Below are 25,126 nucleotides of genomic sequence, written 5' to 3'. Positions count from 1 at the left end.
TGATGCTGAGGATGAAGGGATTGCAGTAAGATGCTGGGGAGAGTCAGTGCTAGTAGCTCCTCAGCTGAGTCAGATAATGTTTGAGGTTGACTCATTGCCAGATCTTGTCAACCTCTACCCCAACATCCCGCTTTCATTTTCAAAATGCTGTATTTCACAAGTCTACCGAATGTGAAATATCAAAAGTCTTGCTTGATATAAAGTGTTGAACGTTAGTTGCTTGATTCACCAAATTCAGAAAAAAGGAGGGACTGCAATTCTCAGATTTGGTCCCTCACCCACTTCAGCCCTACCATCAAGACCAATTTATTCACTAGAAACTAATTACTGCAGTAACTTGATTAAACATTGCTCAGATAAAAAAAAAAAAAAAACAGAAAATGTACTTTGTTCTTCTGAAAGTGTTTTATGATCTGTTTTCCAGCCAGCTCGCCGAAAAAGGACAGTCAATCTAAAATTAGACCATTGATTAGATGTCACATTTGCATATCATTTGCGTTATTCTCATGCACCTCTTCCAGTATTGGTTTACCTGCTTGATGGAAACCTGTTCTCAGAAAGTGTTGACAGCTCATGTTATTGAGAAGGCCAGCCGGTGCAAGATCCTCTCTACGCTTGCACAAACTTCAGCCTTGGGCTCAGCTAATTCATCACGTTTGGATGGAGGACAGTGCAGGGCAGTAGTGAGTTAATGGACAGTATGCTGCCTCAGGCCTGACAGGGAGAGGACTAACTGGCTGTGACTGCACTGAGGAGGTCTCGGCATGTTCAGGTTCCTGTCATTGCTACTGCACTGTGAGCGTTGAAGGAGGAACAGCACAGTACTGAAAACTTGCTGGACCTGTTTCATATGAAATGGGCTTATTTATGGTTGTGGCATAGATGGTATTGTGCCTCACCCACAGACTCTAGACAAAGAGTCCTTCTCCTAATCAGTAGACTGACCCTTCCTTCCGGCTGAACCGTGATGTGACTGTGACGGGTCATGCCCACACATACACACTTGCTTGTGATCTGACAGTAGTTGTAGCATATAATAAGATTCATCAGACATAAGTGATATTAATTTGAGATTGATTTTACTGATTTTAATAAATCTTTTTAGCCTGGCAAGCAAGACCTACATCAAGATGTTGGTCTGGAAACATGCCATTGGCAGGGCTCAATCAGAGGGGCTGGACAAACGGTGACCCTCTGCACGCAATAGGATAGCGCTACAACAAATCAGAGCGATGAAGAATGTGACGTAGTCAGAGCGATGGAACAGAGTCCGTGGAGGTGTTTCACGTATGGTGTGTTGTGGAAAAGTTGGAGAAATTCTTAAGTTATGGAGCCCAACAACAGTTGCCGTTTTTGCCAAAAAATATGAGAATTGCGCTTGCACATTCAACAAGCATCTTCGAAATCTAAAGAAACCCCTAAGTATTGCCGAGAGATTACTGCATGTTGGCGTGGCAGTAGTGAAAACACCGGCAAAGTCAAACAGAATTTCTCAGCTGTGTCTCATCCTTTATTGAGACTTGAACGTGACTTGCCAGTGTAGCGGCGAGACAATAAATCATAAGTGGGTTTCCACTGATAAGTCCCATGCGCTTAGCCACCAGCAGTGCTAACTGATAAATCCAAATTTTCCCGTATCCAGTCGACAAAACTCCAAAAACATCTTTCTTTAATATGAATGACTTAAGTGCTTAAGTTATTTACAGGTACTTCTGAACTGCAATTGCAAAACTGTCACAAATGGTGGGATGATGTTGAGCCCACCTACCAACAACCCCCACGATGTGATTTGCCTGATCTGAGTTCGGGTTTTTCTACAGTACATTGAATGTGTCTGCCAATTTATTTTTGATTAATTTATTTGGTTATATTTTGTTACTGTTTGCTGACTAAACTTACTCTTTAACATGTTGTGTTTTTACATTTTTGGCAACAATGTGGTCAAACATTTTTAATCCTTTTCTTTAAAATATGATAAATGTGTAATAATCTTGACATGACAATTATGACAGGGAACATGGGGAGATTTATTTTCCAGTTTCACTTCTCACCAACTACAGTTACAGGCTACCACGGTGATGCTGTAGCACATAGATTTTACTGAATAAAAAGTTTTAGCTGAGAGACACCTGATCTCTAAATTATCACTTAAGGCTGTAGAAGGCAGCTATCACCTAACTCTTTTTTAGAGACACAAGTAAGTTAACCTTAAAACCCTGGTCTCATTCAACACTACATCTACAGCGGTAGTTGGGGTTTGCGGCCTGTCACTTGAAGGGTCTTTCTGAGTAAAAGAAGACTTATTTGCCTACACTATTGCAAAAACATTGGAAATGTAGTTGTTGCATGCTAATGTGATGTGACCTTTGACCACTAAAATATTTTCAGGTCCTCCTTGAGTACCAGGAGATGTTTGTACCATATTGGAAGAAATTTCCTCAAGGTGTTCCAGAGGAATGGCATTCATGTGAGGGGGCAATGACTTTGACTTTTGGCCACCAAAAGTGTTTCAGTACATCCATGAGATCCAGTGGACATTTGAGCCAAATCTGAAGAAATTCTCTGATGGTGTTCAGGAGACATCATGTCAGCGGAAAATAGAGAGTACATACGTATGGCAAGATAGACAGAACTGCATGTGGCATAATGCTAAATGAAGCTTACTGTAATGGAAATGAAGTTTTCTTTTTTGAGAAAAGTGGTCCTGACTGAAGGGGGTCTGCTTTTGTGAGGTGTATTTGCCTGTAGATGACAGGATCATTATTGATGTTTGATTCATCCTCAACCCCTGTCGCAGGTGCTCAAGGGATGCAAGAAGCTGACAATGTCAGTGTGCTCCATGGGTCGGATCCCTGGAGGCCATTTCACAAACCTGGTGTACAGCTGGTTAGACCCTCAAGGCCGGAGTGTCTCCCCCCCACCTGACAACCCAGAAGCCAACCAGAGGCACAGCATGGAAGAGAGGACGGTGAGAACTGTGCTTGTGTGTACCTGGTTTAGGACACCTTTTCAGGTAGAAAAAAACAACCAAAACAAAACAACAACAAAAAACATTAAAAAACATGAACCTTATCAAGACCCCTAGCTCTCATGGACACCAGAGACTGGTCCTTATGCTCATGACATAATTTATGAGTTCCTGGTTCAAGTTAGAGTTAATGTCTGAAATTGAGGATAGGCTAAGGTTAAGTTAGGCATCAATTGATTAGGGTTAGGATTAGAATTAGGGTTAATCCACATGAGCAAAAGTCGAGTGATTTTCCTAATGTGGATAGCTCTGCAAACCTGTGTGTACATGAGTTTGTGCGTGCATTTGTGTCTGTCTGTGTCTCTCTGTCTGTGTGTGTGTGTGTGTGTCTGTGTTTCAGTTGGGGCAGGAAGTCCAGTGTAAGACAAGTATAAAAGATGTACAGAAAATTTACAATCTGCCCTCAACAGAAGAATAACCTGAGAGGTCAATTAATGCAAGTACCTGAAATGTCCAACGTGTGGTGACATCCTCTAATCAAACCAAAGTGACAAAAATATTTTTAAAAAGGTGGTGTGTGTATATTTAAGACTAAAGTCAGGCAAACAAAGGAGACGCAAACCTCAACATCCGGGTCAAATAGAGTTTAAAACCATGACCTGTCAGGCAACAATGCTACTCATTGATGTACCATGATGCTCATCTGCTCAAATACACCAACCATTGCATCTTTTGGAACAGAAAAAAATCGTATACTCCATACTTCATACTAAATGAAAAAATTGATATATTTTAAACTTTATAAGGTGACAGTCCCAGTCCTACTGAAAAAGTGATGTCTGCCTCATTGTACAAGAAGATATGAAATGTGTTCTGGGGCAGTTAGATATGTCCAGTGAGATCATGTTGTATAGAAAATCTTGCCAGTGTACATTCAGCCATTTTACACATACATAAATATACTATGCAGTTGAGAAGTCAAGAATTCATTAAGATAGTTGAAATATATGTGTGTGTATGTGTATATATATATATATATATATATATATATATATATATATATATATATATATATATATATATACACACACACATATTTATATAGTCATACAGTAGAACTGATTGATGAACTTGCTTTAGAGAACCAGAGCAGTCCTATTGCTAACTTTGTTTTATCTTAATTAAAATATTAATAGCAGTTTCAGTCCAGATGAAAAACAACACTTGCTAATATTAGACTTTTTCTTTTTTAGAATCAAGATGCATTCCATTTCATGTCTCTAGAGTATTCAGGGATATTCATCAGTTCCAACTCTAACTATTACACCTGGGTAGAAACACTAATTTCAGAACCTATTAACTGCAATGCTCACCCACAAATACTTTCCACCTGTCACCTGCCAGTTCAAATGTTGAGAAATGTTTTCTAAAATTTTACCAAAGCATCTATCACAAAGTCTTTAGAAGTACTAAGACACAGCTAAGGAGAAGAGACTTAATGTGACACACAGGAGAAAAAACAAGTCTAACTTGCCTTCTGGCCATGGGGAAAGAGTCCATTGACTTTTTTGCTAGGTTTAAAAGCTCCCACATGCATATGCAAATGTTGGTATAAAGTGATATTAGACGCTAAATGCTTGAGTGTATGCCTCACATGGCCAATGTTGCTTAGTGGCTCTATCAATGGTTTAACGGCCTATCTGGCAGACAGTTTCTGGAGGGTGCCAAAGAGAGAGTTCTAAATCATTGTTGCTGTTGGATGCATCTCAATATCCTGCAGCAGCAACATTGCTAAAACCACTGCTTGAGCTGCTCCATCCACCCGAAGTCTGAATGCAGCAGTGCTAATCTGAATAGGGCTGAGTTGATGACTTCTGACTGAACCAAACGACGCGTAAAGACACAATAGAAAACTGCTGATTTTTAGGTGAGGTTAGGTGAGCTGAAGGGTAGCTGTTTAAAAGGTTGCAGAGGGAATTGAGCTTCTGGACAGTGGCCTGAAATGCTTTTACTATATCAGTCTGATATCTTCAGCAGGGAGGAGAGATTTGTTGGCTCCTTTTTTTTTTCGAGAGGATGTAAATCTCTGTCAGTGAAGGTGCCAAATATACAGTAGATCTGCATGCGTACCATAAGTCTCACATTTAACCATTTTAAAGATTTTTTCTTGTGGGATAATAATGGCTATGACTCCCAGTTCTCTCATCTTTATTGGATACTAGATTAATCTTATCCAAATATAAGATTACTACAACCCGATGTGAAAGGGAAAGTCCTTTGTATGTGTGTACAGTGTATATTAATAAGCACAGCATCATCTCTGAAGGCTCCTTGAGACACAATCATTGCACAGAGTAGTAATCGTGCTTGTTTAGTCAACAGTCTCTCTCGCTTTCTCTAATTGTCTCTAGTTCTAGGTTATGTTTGTCCTTGTCTTTTGTTATGTTTTGTTCTTATTAACCTCCATCAGTAAAACACACAAGAAAGAACAATCACCAGTATCCATTGCCATATATACACACTTGCGTTAACTGATTGTGTTTCCAATTAAATTCACTGGCTATAAATCAGTGGAAATCAGGGAGGAAAAAATTGAAAAGTAAATTATGAGAAACTCAATTAACTGACAAAGACCCACAATGTTAAAATGTTGTCATTTTCTTCACATTATCTCATCCAATTATAACTCAAGACAAAACGGAGTCACCAACTGGACTAAAATAGAATGTAGTTTACCTGGAACACTGCATCTCAGATTCAGAAGAATCTGTTATTACCTGTTCATAACAAGGTGTATAAACAAACATGAGTCTACATATATGATATGATTTGATGTGACATCAATAGTTACAGTACACACACATTTGTGGTCAATTTCATTGTGATATCGTGCAGAACACAAGGGCTCATGCACATTTACACCTTCTCAGGCTAGATACAAATATAAATAACTTTCCACTTGCTATGTCTCCATAGCAAATGAATGACATTTGACTACAGCATCGGTGCTTCACCACTAAGGATCTTCCTCGTTATAGGCTGCCAATTATGTTGTCTAAACCACAAGTTAACATTGGATTTTTGACACTGTTATTGTCTACCATGGATAATGTGGGATCTGAATGTTATGTCCAGGTCAGCCTGAATATGGATGGTGGTCGTTCTCTTGGTCTGATGATACGGGGTGGTGCTGAGTACGGCCTGGGAATCTATGTCACTGGAGTGGACCCTGGATCTGCTGCTGATGCTGGTGCACTAAAGGTACTCCGATTCAACACTTTTTGTCAAAGAGATGACATATGACCACCAAAATGACCAAATTATTCAGTTTTAACACTCATATTTTGTGTTTGATTGCTTTGTTTTGTTTTTTGAGGTAAAATTTGGTATGTTGATTTAACTTGATTTAACATTTAAATGGGAACATTTGGAGCTCTGCCCTAATTTATGAGGGGATTTATATTTATAGCAGCCAGTGTGCAGTAAGGGCGGCATGGCTCCACGTGGAGTGGTTCGAGCCGCACTTCCCTGTTGACCACGTCGAAGTATCCTTGAGCAAGATACTGAGCCCCTGATTGCTCCTGAATGGCCCTGTGACGGACTGGCGACCTGTCCAGGGTGAACCCCATCAGTCGCCCAATGTCAGCTGGGATAGGTTCCAACCTCTGGCTACCCTTAACGGATTAGTGCTGTAGAAAATGGATGGATGGATGGCACTGTGCAGTATACGCGCTATTTTGCAAGCCTTAAAATTTGCATATCTGTTCTCTTTCATCATCTTTTCCTTTTCTACCCTCTCTTACTATGTCGGCTCAAGGCCAGCTCATTTATCCTCAAAAATGTCTTAAACTAAAAGAGGGTAATATATCTAAACCAAAAACATTTCAGATTATAATTTTAGGCTGTTCCAAAGTTTAAGTGAATATTTGATTTGCTTACATCTGCTCCTTTGCTCTCCTGTCTTCTTTTCTTACTCATCATCTCTCATCCTTCATCACATGCATTTGCTGCAAGTCTTTACATCAAACTTCCTTTTCTCACCTTTATTCTTTTCCTCACCTTCTCTATTATTCCAAATCCAAATTTCTTGTATTGTCATCTTCACACCAGTTCCCACTCCTTGAATGTTTTATAGATTGTGGATAAATATTTGGTTAGTACTTCTAAATGTTTCAAACCAAGTTTATCAAATTTTGATAGTGAAAGAAGGGGTTCTGAGTTTACAGACCAAGCCTAGGTGGCTAGATTTCCTAGGTTAATGTTTATGTGTCGGAAGAACTGTGTTGTTGAATAGAGGAAAAATTATCAGACCATCAATGCAAAAATTCGGATTTGTCATTTGCCATATCAAGTGTAGTCAGATCAGTTCTAATCTGAATGTTCTGGTAACAAATTCTGGTACAGTGCACAAAGCGGTTGTCATTAGTCTGTAATTATTATTATTATTATTATGATATGTGTTTTAAGTTTAACATGAATGTAACCAATCACAGCATTATGTTGAATGATCCATGGATTCTGTTGTTGGGTACTTTACCAGCATTGTGGATTCTTAGTGCTAGCTAGCATCTGCTGCCTGACTCGGAGGAACATTTTAGCATGCCTGCCACCTGCTTCCTATTAAGCTGTCCAGTCTGTTCATGTTGCAAACATCTGCTAACTGCCTCTCAGCCTTGGAGATACAGCTGACTTCACTGCTGAGACCCCCCCTCCCTCCCAAAAAAAAGTTTATTAGCGTGCTAAATCTCAGATTTGCGTTTTCAGGTCAGTCTTCTGCCTCAACAAGAGCTTTGTGCTATTTTCAACATGCCCGAGGCAAGAAAACAGAGGAAGGTGTTTTCTACCTCTAAACAACACATCTAAAACCTCAATATGGCTTTTGTGATAATATCACACTATGTTCAACTTTGGGATAAAAATACATGATGGCGTTACAAGTTCAAACTAATTGGGGCACCTGGAAAAAAAAATAGCCCTACATTGGGAGCGAAAAGACAAAAAAAGCATTTTGAATTTCAAATAGCCCATTGTCCCTTGAAAGATACAGCCTGACACAAAGATGAAGGGCTGTTTTAACCCTTTTTGCCATGAAGGACTGGCTGGTAATGCTGCACCAGTAGACATGCAATAAAGAAACGTGTAACAACAGGGAAAGGGAGAAAGCAGAATGGGTGAAGTAGATGATCATATAAAAAGATGCTTTTTTCAGAGCCTTCTAGAGAAAGGCTTTGTTTCTTCATACTTGTCTTCCTGACTGCAGCAGAAAGTAAGTGAAGGGTTGGCTGGACACTTGGTAGTCAGGTGACAGGAAAACATGGAGGTGCTTGAGCCATTTTGACAAAAAGTTCAATAATGTGTTTTTAGTCAAATACTGTGAGATAACTGTTGTATTCTTACAGTGATACCACTGTTCTTGACAGACTTTTGACAGTATATCATTTCATGTAATTTTTCACGATGTAAGAAGGTGGAAAAGAAGAAGTGTTTTTAACAAGGGTTTTTCAATGTTTTTGTTGCATTGATGAGACCTGTCTGACTCATCCCATCCTAAGGGGCCACAGGCTGACTTTCAATTAAAGCCCCCCCACCCACCCCCTTGCATGAGGAGTAGCTTCCAGATCGTCTGCTGGGGCATTCAGCACTGAACCGAAAGGATTCCAAATGACAGACTTTAATTCCTGCTCGGTCAAAGATAATATGCAGCAAGTACACATAAATAATCCTTCCTGCAGCTATCAAACTGCTTTAAAGAAAGATAATACACAAAAACCTTCCCAGCTAAATAAGAGTCGAGTAACACAGGAAGACACGTGGCAAGTCTTTCTCTTTCCAAAAAGAAACAGAAAAGAAAGTTGAAGAACTTTAGATGTGACAATAATGTATTCAGAGATAAATGATTCAAGTTAAATTAACCAGGAGAGGGGGAGAAAATGCATCAGGGTCTCCAAGCTTCTAAGACTTCCACTAACTATCTGGCCAATTAAATAGAAAAATATGAAGGTCCCTAACACCAGGGTTCTTCGGCTGGTTTTGCACAGACAAGAGCGGGGGATGTCTTTGCTATGGTGTGTGAGAGAGGCTGAAAAACATTTTCTTTTAAGTGATCCTCAGAACCACAAAATTCACTTTGGAAACATGGTTTTTGTTGTTGTTGTTGTTTATAATGTATGAACACTTCTTTTGTTTCAGATTATTAAGTGAAATTCACTCACTGGGTCACAGTTTTCTTTAACAATTTTTTGGTTTAAGAGTAGGTACCAAGAGAAACCTGTATCTTTCCCTTTGACTCCCATGTTATTTTTCTGCAGGAGTTTCAACAGATTACAAAAGAATTTTTTGTTTTGTAATAATCCTGTCTTTATTTTTCCTCTCACCATAACATAGAAGACATCTTGCTGCACTTGAAATGAAAATAAAGCCGATACAGTTTACGGATCGGATAAGAGGAGCCCCTGTTCAAGAGCACGTCACCCCATTGTCTGTCATGTCTGTTTGACACATGAAAACTGTCTACTCATCCTGGCTTCTTGGTTGATGGAACAGTAAAGATGTCAATCACCATGGCAACCAAACAGATATGACCATCAGCTTGAGACTTCAAAGGCTTAATTTTCTGCCTTTGGGTAAATGACCACTTGAGCCAGTATAACCTCAAATATCACAATCTCCAAGTTCCAGTCAAGGGATTTTAGTGTATTTGATCCCTGAAGCATGACATAACATAACATCACCACTTGTGCCTGCATGGGTTCTTTCCAGGAACGCCGACTTCCTCCCACAGTCTGAAGACATCAAGAGCAGACTAGGCTACTCGGATACTGTAAACTGCCCGTAGGTGTGGCTGTGAGAGTGAATGGTTGTCTGTCTATATGTGTTGGCCCTGTGATGGACTGGTGACCTGACCAGGGTGAACCCTGCGAAAATAGATGGATGGATGGATGTTCTATCATTACCTTTACTGTTGTTGCCATTACTGTCACAGTGTTTACATTCTCTAATAATTCCTTATGCAGTAAGTCGCACTAAGGTTTCAAATTGTCACATTACTCTTTGTTTAACGTAAATGAAGAATGGTAAGGAATTTCAGATGCCGACAGGGCTCACCGTTGACTCACGTTAATCAAAGAACACAGATAAAAGGGCCTGGAGTTGCCACTGAAGTTGTCTTTACTTCACCTTTAGATTCACTCTTAGGGATGTATACATATAGATTTGATTGGAACCTGTACTCTGAGCATAATTCATCTAATTTACAGAGTTCTTTTCCGAACCCAAATATTATAAAACCATGACTTTTTCTGTGACTGGAATTGTTCTGTGAAAATCTAATATCTCTCTTTAATCCTGTCAGTAATGTCAACAGACAGGCAAATTCCAGATCATCTCATGCACAACCAACTACCAGTAATGTTGAAAAAATTCAAATGTGAGTTATCCACTGATGTTGTAACAGCCACTTATGCTGTATCCGCTGGTGTGATTATCAGTAAACTGCTCCGGTTTAGGACAGCTGCCAATTTCCATCCATCCCCATCAAGTGGAACCTCAGATTCAAGTGTATCAAAAGTTTACATACAGATACAGATTAATTTACATACAGATTAATACTGAACATGTACTATTGTCCACCTTTTGATGACTTTTCTTGCTTTGCGGCAGGTAGGTGACCAAATCCTGGAAGTAAACGGCCAGAGCTTTGTCACCATCTCTCATGATGAGGCAGTACACATCCTCAAAACAGGACGCCATCTGCTGATGAAGTTAAGGGATGTGGGTCGTCTCCCTCATGCACGCACAATGGTGGATGAGACAAAGTGGATCAGCAGTCAAGCCATAGCTGAGACCAGTGCCACGGACATCACAAGTTCAGTCACCAACCCTGTGATCAACACCAGTGTTAATGCTGGTGTAGGTGCTGCTGCCTTCAATGCCAGGTGAGTGCATTCGATGTTGAGCACTGGTTTCGGAACAAGTACTGCCAATGGACCAAATCATCATCATCGCCATGCCTCTGTCTCCCTAGGAAAAAAAATATTTCATGTAATATGTACAGGGGAGGAAGAGGAAATTGAACACCCTCTCTTAGCTTCACTGTCGAAACAGCTAATCAGGATCTGATTGTTCCTCTTGCTTGTCTACATTTCTGTCCACAAGACATATATATTAAAAAAACACATTCCTGAAGTAATAATTCTAATAAATCTCTACCAGTTCAGTTTTACAGATTCCCCAGTATAGCTTGTGTTGTGAAAACAGTCTGCATTACATAATTATGTGTTTACCCTTCACTACTGGTAACAATTCACTGGTCAGTCAAAAAAAATCAGTGGAACCATAGAAATTCTGCCATCACGGTGTTGGTATTTACAAATGAAAACTGTCTTATTCACCATCAAAAGTCATACCACAAACAATAATTGTATCAACATAAGTTTTCTGTCTTTTTCAGCAAAACCAATTAAAAACACTTTTCTCTAATCATTTAATCCAATTTTAAAAAAAAATTACTGACCTTTCTTCTGACAGACAGCCCACTTGTAAAAAAATATCAACCCTAAAGCAGTGAAATACTTGAAGAGTATCTCTCTGGGATTAAATCACCACAGACCATTTCTTTCATTCATTAGCTTCATTCAAAAGTTGCCTCATAAGAACGTCATATGGACATCTACTCCATAACTGAGAGGTTGTCTGTTGGGGGTGGGGGGCTTGGGGGGGCGGTCCATGACACGATGACATGAAAACTTTTTCACGCGGTCCAAGATTCTCTCGCACATCATCTGTCTCCCAGCATGAATGGAGCTGCCCCTGATTGAGAACGTCTGGGTTGTATGAATGTCCCTGCCTGTTGTGGGCCTTTGAGGTCACACACACGGTGGCTCATATCTCCACGCTTCATTAAGCTCTCACTGCCCGTTTCCTGCTCACAGCTTGGTTAAGATACCCTGCTGGCAGTGATGTTGTGTTCTTACAGTGATTCTTCAACCAAAAAATGTAATTTGCCTTTCATCGACTCATAGTTGTGTCTTGAACCCACAAAGATGTTTTTTCTATCCTTTATAACTTCTTGATATTTCCAGAATTCAGAAAATGACAGCCACATATCTTTAGCTTGAAGTCTAATAGGACCAACTCTGGACAACACAAAACTGTCCATAAGATTGCCATGGATTAGTTCAACTGAATGTGCTAGCTGTCCACAGTGCTCACGTTCCTTTATGCTTATTTAGGTTAACTCTAAATTGGGAATGCTCTTGTTTGTTTGGATTGTTGATTAAATGACTGCATAAAGAAGCTGTGGATTATAGGATGTGCTTGAGAATTTGTAAACAGACATTTTGGACAAATTTGTTAGTAGTTGGTCTCCTTTATCATCAAGCTTATGTGGCTGGTGTTTTCTGCTTTTTAAGAGTCACCAAGAAGTCATGCAAGATAACAATTGGTGAGTCATGGAAAGGGAATGTGCACTTCTTAGCTGAAGTATCACTCTAATGCTCGAGTCTACTGAGGAAGTTTTGCACTTTATTATTATGCATTGTAAAATAATGCGCAATGCAGCTTTTCTCTTGAATAATTACACTTTTCATGTATCTAAATATGAGATGCATTGTGTTCTTATTTTTGCAGGCCATCGTCAGCCAGAGCCACACCTGTACTGGGAAAGGTAAGAAAGATAGCTCTGGATTAATGTTAAGTGTGTGTATATTAATCATTTATATGAGTTAACGTACCCACCCATATATATATATATATATATATATATATATATATATATATATATATATATTTTTTTTTTATATATATATATCTTGTGGCAACTACCATTTACAACCCAGGGTGACCGGCGCACTGAGCCCGGTCACAAGACACAACAAGTGGCTAAATGAATCCAAGTGGAAAAATAAGGAATGAACTCAAACAGAAAAATGGCAACAATCAGGTTGCCATAGACCTTGTCCAGTCTGGGCAGCTGTCTCGGTTCTGTCCTCAATGGACCCCAGGGGTACTCTGCGGGTAGGCCAAAAACAGGGTAAAATAACAACTTTGCTAAGCTCAAACAAACGACTAGCCAACAGCATGTCTACTTTCCTCAATACTGCAGAACCCCCGAATGAAACTGGTCTCCTTCCTTCCTTCCTGGCTGATTCCCATCAGCTGGGGATCCTGTCCTCTCCCCCGCTGATAGGGTGAGTGAGTGCAGGTGTGCTTATTGCCCGTGGTGGTGGGTGGATTCTATTCCCTGGCCAGGACGCTGGCCTGAGTTGTAGGAATGGTGCTGTCCATGGCGCTGTATTGGGCTCATCTCCCGTTGGGGTTGCCACTATAGATCTCTCTCTCTCTCTCTCTCTCTCTCTCTCTCTCTCTCTCTCTCTCTATATATATATATATATATATATATAAAAGCAGTGTCTTAGCTGTTCCTAGGACTGCGCTCTTTTGGACTGAGGTTTCAGGTGTTGATCCTGGAATCTGCTGGAGCCACTCTCCCAGCTTGGTGGTCACCGCCCTGAGTGCTCCTACTACCACGGGGATGATATCAACCTTGACCTTCCACATATGTTCTAGCTGTTCTTTTAACCCCTGCTATTTCTCAACATTCTCGTGCTCCTTCTTCCTGATGTTGGCGTCAGCCGGTATCGCCACATCTATCACCACTGCCCTCTCCTGCTGTTTGTCCACCACCACTACTATGTCCGATTGGTTGTTAGTATGTCCCATATTTCCTGGCCATACTGGGTATGGATGTTTCTGAACACTATCCCGACCACTTGGTTGAGCCTCTCCATGTATGCTTTTGCAGCTAGCATCTGACACCCCACTGCTATGTGTTGGGACTGTCTCAGGAGCATCCTTTCACAGCCTCCACCTTGGGTCTGATCTGGTGTGGTAGACCTTGGCCTCCATGGCTCTTGTGCTTAGGGCCTGCTCTTTTGCTGCCATGATGAGTTCCTTTGTGCTGTCTTTTAGTCCAGCATGTTCCAGCCATTGGTAGGTCTTCTTAATATCAGCCACTTCCTCAGTCTGGTGGTTGTACATGCCTGGTAGGCAAGGCAAGGCAATTTTATTTGTATAGCCCGTTTTCACAAACAGTTTGTCTCAAAGGGCTTTACATGGCATCATAACAACATCCCCTGCCCTTAGACCCTCATATCAACTGAGGGAAAACTCCATAGAAAACCCTTTTAACAGGTAAAAATCTGTGAGCAACAGAGGAGGGATCCCTCACCCAGGATGGACAGACGTGCAAGAGATGTTACAACCTTATAACCCAATACAAAATGTGCACTTCTGGTAGGCGGGGGGGGGGGGGGGGGCAAGGAGAGTGAGCCAGCTTGATGATAGGAGGACTTGATGGCACACTGGTTCATTGGAGGGGAGCGCAGGTCAGTGCAACAGCAGGGAAAAGGGGGAGTAGGGGGGCGATGCACACGGCGGTTGGATGGAGCTCTGGTGGATCAGAGAGACTGCGAGACACCAAGGCCAAACTACAAAGTGCAACAGGTAACGATAATGACAGTTAAAAAATGTGGAGTGGAGGAGAGAGGAGAGAAGAAGACAGGAGAGGAGAGGAGAGGAGTGGAGGAGAGAGGAGAGGAGAGGAGGAGAGGGCTCCATGTAACCAGATGTGTCCCCCAGCGTGACCAGCAGTCTAAGCCTATAGCAGCATAGCTATAAAATGGTTCAGAGCTACCTGAACCAGTCCTAACTGAAAGCTCTGTTATAGAGGACGGTCTTAAGCCTAGACGTAAACATAGTTAGTGTGTCTGCCTCTCTGACCCATGGAGAGAGCTGGTTACACGGTAAAGGAGCCCGGTAACTGAAGGCTCTACCTCCCAGTCTGTTTTAGGGGCTTGTCCGTCCACGTCTGCTCCTCTACCTCCTCACTCTCATTGTGTTTCATCTGTCTGAGGCATTCAATGAGCAGCTCATCCTGAGGGGCCATCTTCTTGATATATTCTTGGATTTTCAGTGTTTCATCCTGGACAGTGGCTCTGATGCTAAGTAGTCGTCTTCCTCCCTCTTTCTGCTTAGTGTACAGCCTCAGGATGCTTGACTTGGGGTGAAACCCTCCATGCATGGTGAGGAGCTTTCTGGTCTTGACATCCATGGCTTCTATCGCCTACTTTACCAGTTTATGATCCTAGGGCGGTATCTGATGTCAGGCAGTGTGAACATGTTAATGACTCAAACCTTCTTACCATTCAGCTGACTTCTCAGTACTTGTCAGTGGTTGACTTCCTTGCTGCCTCCTCATGGTTTCCATTAGCCTGTGGGATCCCAAGATACTTGTAGTTGCTCTGGATGTCACCTATATTTCCTTCTGGTAGGTCAACCCCTTCAGTTCTGATCATCTTGCCTCTCTTTGATACCATCCGGCCACATTTGTCCAGTCCAAATGACATCCCGATGCCATTGCTGTAGATCTTGGTGGTGTCGATCAGTGACAGCTTCACCACACCCTAGGACCACATAACTGTTTTTCTGTATGGTCAATATTAACAACATAACAACACAACAACTGCTACTACTACTAAAATGTACCAAATGTTTCAAATAAACTTAACTGTTAGTCTAATATACTGTAATTTAAAATAGGAGGAATGTAAAAGCTGAAAAACATAAATAATCATACTATTTCAACAACTCAGCCTCATGAGGTAATAATGAGAAGTAAATAGATGGATAACATGCAAATCATGATATAATAACCAAAACATTCAAGAATAATATATGAAATTTTACAAACAAAACATAAAAGTACCTCTAAGAATAGCTGGAATCAATCTCAGCAGCATGCAGTTTGCTTTATCAAGGGCAAAGCGGCAGAGAGAGAGTGCTCAGCATCACATTTTAGTCTCAATTTCACCACTTACTTCCTCGTTGTCTGAGATGGACAAGGGGTAGTAGGCCAGAGCCTAGATGTCACTGTCCTGGGCCAGGAAGCGGGCGCTACCATTAAACTCAACAGGCCTCAGGGGGCTTTGGATCACAGTCATGGTGAATTTAAGATACTCAGTTTCACACTCGTCACTAGATAAGAACAAATCAAAGCAATTAGAAGCAGCACAACAATGAAGGTGGTCAGGAATGTCAGGATCCAAATACTGAAGAGAAATTACCCAAGTCAGACCCATGCTCCTCATGTAGTTGTTTCAGGGTTATTGCTGTCTCATGGGCCAAGTCAAGAGACAATTGTACAGTACTCTGTACCCACAACTTTACAAACTCCACCTTGAGCAGCTAATATGAGGTCTAAGGCCATGCAGTTTTGAAACATCCCTGCTTTAACTTCCTGCCGTTCTTTGTTTAGAGCTTGTTCGGCTCAAGTAGAAACATTGATATGTTTTTCTCACTATAGCACTCAGGGATTCTACCTCCTGTTGGGTGATGTACATACCACAAAAAGGGAACAGTATGCTAGACCCTCTGGAGAGTAGATGTTTCTCTTTTATGCAACCGGGGATATAACTAAACATTTTGGGATGAAGCTACTGCTCTTATCAGGGGGACCAGATAGGCTAGATAACACGTGCCAGCAGCATTTTCAGAAGGGACACAGCTATAAGCTTTATTTCCACAAACCAAATTACTTCTCTTGGGCAGTGGTTGTGACTTAGTGAAGAATTACAACTGAGAGACAATCACTTTGGCCTTGATGAACAGTTGAACTCTTACTAGTTGCCTGAAAACAGATCAGCACTTCTTTTAGCTCATGAACATCAGTGAAAAGGATGTACCTTGAGCAATCTCTCAGGATGTATGAACTCTCAGAACAGGCTCAGAACAGTTATGCACTCTGAATTTTACCAAGGAAACTTAGAGCTGACCTGTATTGCTGTAACAAGAACCTCGGCAACAGCAGTTGGAGTGTGTGGTGTAGGGACGCAGACCTGTGTGTCCAATAGTTCAATGCAGTTAGTTTGATTTACTACGACTTGTATTCTGTCATCAATAGCAAGATGAACATACATACGCACATAAATTATGCGCAGCAGGCTTAAAACATGAAAATTAGGTGGAAGGTGTTCAGGATTTATGATATTTACCATGACCTTGGGGATGCTTGTACCTCTCATATGTGTCTGACTCATGTGGATCTGCAGGAGAGTAACAATACTCAGCTTCTTCACAAAGTAGGAAGGCCCAGTCATTCCAATTGAACAACTTGCAGTCCACCCTGGAAAATGGCACAGGCACAAATATGGATTGAGGCAGGTATATTTTGGCAGACCCAGCACTTATTAACACCTGTTCCCGTTGCGTTAAAGTGACAGCCCTAATAATAATCCATCCATCCATCCATCCATCAATTTTCTTCCACCTATCCTGTTAAGGGTCGCGGGGGGGGGGGCTGTAGCCTATCCCAGAGGCTTTCGGGCGAGAGGCAGGGTTCACCCTGGACAGGTGGCCAGTCCATCGCAGGGCCAACATATAGACAGACAACTATTCACACTCACAGTCATACCTATGGTCAATTTAGAGTATCAATCAGCCTCGTCCCCTCTTGATGTCTTTGGACTGTGGGAGAGAGAACCAGAGAGAATCCACACAGGCACAGGGAGAACATGCAAATTCCACACAGAAAGATCCCGTGCTTGAGCCAGAACTCGATCCCGGAACCTTCTTGCTGTGAGGCAACAGTGCTAACCACTTACTTTTTTCACTTAACAAACCAGTCCAACAAGATACCCAGGTATGTCTGCCATTTGGAGTCTGTGCTGAAGATGAAGTGGTCGCTGGAAGATTAAATATATTTTAAGAAAGCTATCTCTCTGATCTTGTTAGCCCTCTTAAGCCTCATGGCCATTGTGGGTGGATACACCTTCATAATTTATTATAAAAAAAGATTCTGACCTTTTCTAATGTTTTTTAGCAAAAGTTAATTCTACTTCAAAGTTGAGTGGAGGTCATAAGTAACACATGTAATAAGGAGCATGACTGTTGGGAGACTTGCGTGTTTCAGTTTTGAGGGGCACAAACCAAAATATGTCAGTCTCCCAATAACACTGCTAATTATCATGGCAAAGTACTCAAATGATGAATTGGGAATTTTTTAAGCTTTTCATAACCATTCATGTGTTGGATTATTTGATAAATATATTATTACAGAGACAGCAGTGCAGTGGTTAGCTCTGTCGCCTCACAGCAAGAAGGTTCAGGGTTCGAGTCCCGGCTCGGACACAGGATCGTTCTGTTTGGAGTTTGCATGTTCTCCCTGTGTCTGCGTGGGTTCTCTTGGGGTACTCCAGCTTCCTCCCACAGTCCAAAGACATGCAAATGGGGTCTATGCTAATTGAATACTCTAAATCAGGGGTGTCCAAACTGGGCCGGTGTGGCTGCAGGTTTTCATTCCAACCCAGCAAAAGCAACACCTGATCCAACAAATGAGCTGTGTGGACACAGCTTAGTTGATTTAAGTAGAATCAAGTGTTGCTTTTGTTCGGGTGGAATGAAAACCTGCAGCCACACCGGCCCTTACTGGACCAGTTTGGACACCCCTGCTCTAAATTGACCGTAGGTGTGGCTGTGAGTGTGAATGGTTGTCTGTCTGGCCCCGTGATTGACTGGTGACCTGTCCAGGGTGAACCCCGCCTGTTGTCCGAAAGCCGCTGGGATAGGCTCCAGGCCCCCGAGACCCTTAACACTGACAACTCTCCTGAAGCAACTCTTCCTAAGAAAACATAATTAAGGGGGAAAAAAATGTCTTCAATATCTAGGTTATAAAACATTAGGTGGAGGAGGAGGGAGCAGTCTAAGACGCTCAGCAGAGTGATGGTCACAGTGTAGGATGTCTGAACATCAGCCAATAGTGTGTGCACTGTTCTGAGCTAAGACTATGGTATGTGTGCATCAAAGGCAAAGTGATATGTTATTATTATTATATATTATTGTATAATATCATGAATTATGTACACATTCAGACCAGAAATGCTTCAGTGAAGCCTGATATATCTTGTTCACTTCTTAAAGCACATCATTGTTCAGGTAATTCATCTGAAGCTGGTCCCAAAAAATATTTAATGTCCTTTGTTTAAATAATGTAGCCTAACGTTCTTAGAAATATCTTTTTCATTTATTGGTAACTTCAAAAGCAGTCTTCCGCATGCCACAGTTGGACTGCCTCCACAATTTAAGCTATTTTTTAAAGTTTCTGGAAAATTCTTGGTGATTTATTTTCATGACGAACACAGTTGTGAATGATTGAAATGTTCACCGAGCAGAGTTATGTTGTGACTTCAGACTGATGTCTAGAATTGATCATTTCTCATAGTTTAGTCATACAGTATATAACCCCTGACTGCTTCATTCCTATCCCTTTTGGCTCAGCACACAATGAAGCATCACCTTTTACACACACACACACACACACACACACACACACACCAGAATAGAACAATCAGAACTGCCTGCTAACTGCTCCACTCTCACTTTCACACTCACAGGGGTTCTGGTTAGGAGGGGATCCACACATAATCGCAGGGTTCATCTCTTGAGCTCATGTGAAATGGATGGTCTCACCAAACTGCTAAAATTATTGATTAAGAGAAAAAAAAATCATTCTTTAAAATCCTGCAGCTGTAAATCCGTCCATCAGTTATTTATGAAGCTGGTTCCATGGTCTTTCAAGCTAGCGATGAGTATAGTCCACTTGGTCCTTGGTCTGTCCTGTGGAACAAAACTGATTGATCGATCGACAGCTTTGACTCTTTTCTTCACATCAGTGCAGTAAATTGTGCTTGCTGCTCAGTGTCCTCTCATGCTCAGTAGCCTCCACACCAAAAACAGAACCCTAAATATACTTGAATTCCGTCAATTCTATGAAAAATAAGATCATATATGTATACATGTGTATATGTGTTTATATACAGTATGTGTGTGTGTGTATATACACAAATGTGTATGTATGTATATGTGTGTGTCAGGTTCGGGGGTGTGTGGGGAGAAGAGACCCAAGTGCAGACCGTAGGAATGGGGCGAAAGAGGTTTATTGAGAGCTGGAGGCTTGAGGTGGTGAGTGAGGCCGGAGGCTTGAGGCGGGGAGTGAGGCCGGAGGCTTGACGAGAGGCAGGAAACTTGACGTGAGGCAGGAGGCTTGACTAGACGAGACGAGACGGGACGGGACAAAAGGGAAACACGGAGGAGCAGAGAACAAGACAGGGGATCGATCATGACAAAGGGAACAGGAATGACGATCACGGTAACAGTAGCAATGACCCAACAAGGAACTAAGGAGACACACGGGTTAAATACAAGAGGGGAAACGAGACACAGGTGGTGCAATCACCCAGGTGAGACACATGAGGTAATCACAGGAGGGAGATCAGGAAGACAGGACATGACTACAAAATAAAACAGGAGACACAAGACAGGGATCGTGACAGTGTGTGTGTGAGCTTTACAAAAATAACCGGAAAATAAAACATAAAAACACAAAAAATAGACTAAAGTCTATCAGTCCCTATTTTCATTGGGATCTAGTCCAGTATTAATATTGTTTGTTGTGACCTAATCTGGAGGGTAGAACACATGGAAACACAGGAAAACACATGTATAGGTTTAAATGTAGTTGGATATCTCCGTGGACTGATCTATGTATCTTAGACCAGTCCTTTATCCCTGTTCACAATGTTAATTTTCTACTGCCCTGAAATATACAGAAGAATCATGTTTTAGCATACTGTCAGTTCCTGGGAAAGGTTAACAATATATTCATTGTTGTCTATTCAATGAATTGTCTTGTTTCTTGTAATTATTTTGTATCACATCCGGATGAATTTTAGATTTGCTGATTTCTGACCTTAAAATCTAATAATATTTTCCCAGTATTGTTCATGCTGGCTGCACGGTGGTGCAGTGGTTAGCACTGTCGCCTCACAGCAAGAAGGTTCCGGGTTCCAGTCCTGGCTCGGGCGCGGGATCTTACTGTGTGGAGTTTGCATGTTCTCCCCATGCCTGCGTGGGTTCTCTCTGGTACTCCTGCTTCTTCCCACCGTCCAAAGACATGCAAATGGGGACTAGGCTGATTGAATACTCTAATAGGACATATGAATGTGAGTGTGAATGGTTGTTTGTCTCTGTATGTTGGCCCTGTGATGGACTGGCAACCTGGCCAGGGTGAACCCTGCCTCTCGCCCGTTGACGCTGGGATAGGCTCCAGTCCCCCCGTGACCCTTAATAGGAATAAGCGGAAGACAATGGATGGATGGATTTTTCATGCTCGACCAACTGTTGTTTTTTTTGCCCATTTTTAGCCTCATTTTATGTCCACGTTCAGCCTGCTTTCTGCTTGTCTTAATGTCTCTGCTTTATGTGGACTGAAGGTGTGGCACGTTAACATTTTAATTATGTGACTAAATCCTTCTTTCTCCTTTTTTGCTTGGGGGGCATGATGACACAATGTCAGCAAACATAATTATCCTCTTAATTTCAAATCCACCTTCCACCGATGTTTGGTTGGATGTTAGTTGAGCAATATTCATTGTCAGGAGAGTAGAATAGTGACTGATATTTCATTGGTTTTGATTTTCAGTTGTGTTTTTCACTAACAAAAATCCCAAATCTTTCAAACATGCTACTTGTGTTTATTATTATGCACATATTAAATATGTTTACTTGACAGCATTCATGACGGAAAACAACTGATTTCTTATAACTGATAACCTGCAGTTCCAACAATTTGGGCATGTTGTTTATTTAGAGCTCATAGATTAACCTTGAGTAGGAGGTTCTGCAAAATCTTGGGTTCTTTTTCTTCTTCTTCATAATGATCCCTGGTCAAAGTGTACAATTCCAGACAATAATGTTGCTTTTTCCCTGTTTTGTAGACACAACGTTTTGTTTTTATTGAGTGGATGTTCATCCATCTTCATTCACTTTGAGCAGCTACATAATCGCTGGTTGGGTCTACATATAGATGTTTTAATACAAGGTCAAGATTGGATCAGTGCAGTCCATACACAGGTCTTCTTAAATTTGAAGTCCTTTCCTTTCTTTTGAACCACTATGTGAGCTGAAAAAAATGCACAGTAGTCAGCAGTGACAGATTTGTTTTTTTTGTATCATTCACCTCCTAAATAGTGCAGGAGGGAAAGTCTCCCCCAGCAACTCATCTCCTACTGGCAAGGGCCTTATTATTTCATGGACTGTGCTGCAAGGCCATCTACACACAGTGACAAAACCTGTTTGCAGGTTGAGCTGCTTATACAGATAATGATGGAATGCTAAAGGCAAACACGTTGTGATTAACTCACTCTATATAGCTTTGAAGAGAAGTCTTAATCACCAGCATATGAGAGAAGATGGGAGGCCTGCACATATCCCGAGACTCTTAACTCATCATTTTTCTCTTCATCCTTTTTTATGGACCCATTCAGCCAGCGCACCGGGCGGTTGGCCCGCCTGGCACCCAGGTGTCTCTGGAGCAGCAGGCGTACATGCTTCTGACTGAGCCAGAGAGGCAGACCATGGCCTACTACCTGCAGGAATACCAGGAGGGACACATTGGGGTGGAGCCTCTGACCATGGCTCTGTTCGAGCTCTTCAACACACATGCGAAGGTGTGTTAGCCTGCCTGCTGAAAATCTGTGAATGTACAGAGACCTTTGTTGTCATATCACAGAAGTGTGTGAGTGGTTACATGACTTGAACTGGGGTAAACCTCTGTTTTTTTGCCACAAAGTCACAAATACAGTCATACAAGTACAAACAAACCAGAGCTCAGCCAATCTCACACAGTCTTTATGTTAGTTTAATAGAGTAACTCAGATTTTAGAAAGGCTGCATGCAGCACACTCCCTTGTTTTCACAGGTTGTTCTCCACTGCATTTGCAGAAAGAGCTGATTGTCTGAGTTTGCTACTTCTTTGCGAGGACAATATTGTCATCTTGGCAAATGCTCTTGTGTAAATACTGCCAATGAGGGATCAACAAAGTGACTTTGATGTAATGGAGTGTTTCCAGGCAGGTCCTTGCTGTTTTCTAATCTAGGATTTGGTTTGACTTGTCTTTGCCTCCAGCTGTCGATGCTGTCTGAGGTGAGGAGTCTAGTGGCTCCCCAGGATCTGGAGTTCTACGACAGGCTGGTGTTGCACCGGGAAAGGGAGGCCCACCAGACTTGGCACGGAGGTCTGGGAGTTCTGCAACCACAGGGCCACTACATCCATGCTGCCTCTGTTATCCCTGATGCAGCTCATCCTGTGCCTGCTACGGTAAATCCATCATCTGTTGTAACTGCATGTTGAAGCCATGTGTGTGGTATCTGCCAGAATCCTCTGACCTTCCTGAGCAGTGGTACTCACTCATGCATTCTGTATTGATTCAAATTAGAAAGGACCTGTGGTCACAGGACAAGTTTCTTATTTGCTGTTGAGCTAACCAATGTGCATTTCTTCTGATAGGATATAAATGTTTTATTATATTTGGTGGTATGTGTTTTTGTCAGACCTGTTGTCAGTTCCTTTTTTACTTCTTGTTACTTTGACATGTGATCCCTCATGTCTGGTTTGTTATACTTCCTATCTTTCCCAGCTATATGTTAGTTGTCAGTTAATCAGTTCTCGTCAGCCCCGTCCTGTTCCCAGTATTTCTTATCCTATCACCTCCTTCCCTGCCCTTGTGTTCTCCTGCCTGTTCCTTGCTGTGTGATTAGTTGAGTGTGTATTTTAGTTCTGTGTCTTCTGTCTTGGTCAAATCATCTGTTGTTGTTTTTTTCATTTATTGCTCATGTGATTCTTCAGCATTCATTTGGTCTTTCACTTTAATACATATCTGGCACCTCGTCTCAGTCTGCTTTTTTGTCTGCATTTGGAGCCTGCTTCCTCACAACCTTGACAGATACTGTCCAGGACCTTCCTTCTGTGTAGGTCTGTGTTAGATAGTTTAGCAGGATAGATGGTCTGCTTTTCAATTCTGTTCTCTTATTCAATGACTTTCAAACGGACAAACCAACAAAGGCTGGTAAAAACAAAGAGGTAGAGGTGGAAACATAACCAGGCTAACAGGGTTAGCCACCAAACTGGACTAACAGGACATAGTTTTTATTATTGTAAGATCTATTACTGTTTGGCTTTGAGAATAAAAGTTCCCTTATGTCGAACTCTAAGATTCAGTTTGTCTTGTTTCATTGACAGGATGAAGTGCAAGCTTCAGGTGAATCATCTCCTCTCCAGGCACAATGCAGGTCATCCAGTGAGAAGCAGCTGACCCAGAAGCCTTCTGCCCGGTTGGTACAACCTGCCTCCAGCCTTCTATTCACTGGCTCCTCCCGGCTGCTCCAGGACTGCCTACACAAATCGCTCAAATCCCTCCCCACCAACCACCAGCCTCCCTCAACCTCCTCCCACCACACTTCCCTCAACTCTCTCAATCACACCTGCCAAAGTCCCCTTGAGCTCTCTGACTCTGAAGCCCACAGCTACCCCCACTTTTCTCAATTTGCTCACCACGTGTCACACCATAACCGTCCCAGTTCAGGACATAACACCTGTCCAGGCTTCCTTCACCACCGGGACACTTCCAGCTCCTCTAAGCCTGAGGCATCAGTCAAACTCTCTTCCAGATCAAGCTCCTATGAGAAGTCTTCCATCTTATCAAAGTCTGCAGCCTCTTCCAAAGCTGCATCTCCCATTCCCTCCCCTCACCCATCACCACACCCTTCACCATGTCCCTCCCCCTGCCCCTCTCTCATTATACCTTCAGCTCCACATTGTTGTCTTGACCGGCCCTGCTCACCTGCCATGATTCAGAGAGCCATCATCACGGACATGAACCGACTGTCAGCAGACTCCAGACCGCAGCAAAGAGGTTGGTGTGTGAGTGTGTGTTTGTGTGCGTATGTGTGTATATGTGTATATGTGTGTGTGTTTGTGTGTATATGTGCGTGTGTGTGTGTGTTTGTGTGCATATGTGCGTGTGTGTGTGTGTGTGTGTGTGTGTGTGCACATGCCTCAATGTAGACTTGAGCCTGTAACGTAGAGCCTGATGCCACTAATGTGGCTGAATCAGTGTTTGTGCTACCCTATGACACAGTCAACAGTATAGATGTAGAACAATATCATCTTCACCTCATCTGCAGTTACAATGACTAATAGATTGCCAGCCAAGAGAGTTGGGTGCACAATGCTAAACACATATTTTTCCTATCAACAACTGAGTTTGA

At 42.0% G+C, this 25,126-nt stretch overlaps 1 protein-coding gene across 2 annotated transcripts in view; it reads left to right on the top strand.

The window, feature by feature from the left end:
* The window catches only part of whrnb (whirlin b), a 74,923-nt gene that overhangs the window by 33,973 nt on the left and 15,824 nt on the right, over window positions 1-25,126 (top strand). For both annotated transcript variants that reach the window (XM_086207043.1, XM_086207042.1), the window contains exons 2-8: window positions 2,798-2,968; window positions 6,104-6,229; window positions 10,628-10,902; window positions 12,596-12,632; window positions 22,345-22,527; window positions 22,986-23,177; window positions 24,099-24,771. In XM_086207043.1, coding sequence (XP_086063169.1) covers window positions 2,798-2,968; window positions 6,104-6,229; window positions 10,628-10,902; window positions 12,596-12,632; window positions 22,345-22,527; window positions 22,986-23,177; window positions 24,099-24,771 — 1,657 coding nt within the window. The remainder of the gene's footprint in view (window positions 1-2,797; window positions 2,969-6,103; window positions 6,230-10,627; window positions 10,903-12,595; window positions 12,633-22,344; window positions 22,528-22,985; window positions 23,178-24,098; window positions 24,772-25,126) is intronic.

This window comes from Aulostomus chinensis, chromosome 6, assembly GCF_037954235.1.
Source record: "Aulostomus chinensis isolate RoL2024-O1b breed Wild chromosome 6, RoL_Achi_v1.0, whole genome shotgun sequence".
Taxonomy (NCBI): Eukaryota; Metazoa; Chordata; class Actinopteri; order Syngnathiformes; family Aulostomidae; genus Aulostomus; species Aulostomus chinensis.
Note: the sequence above shows the minus strand (reverse complement) of the source record. Positions and strands in the feature narration are given on the sequence as shown.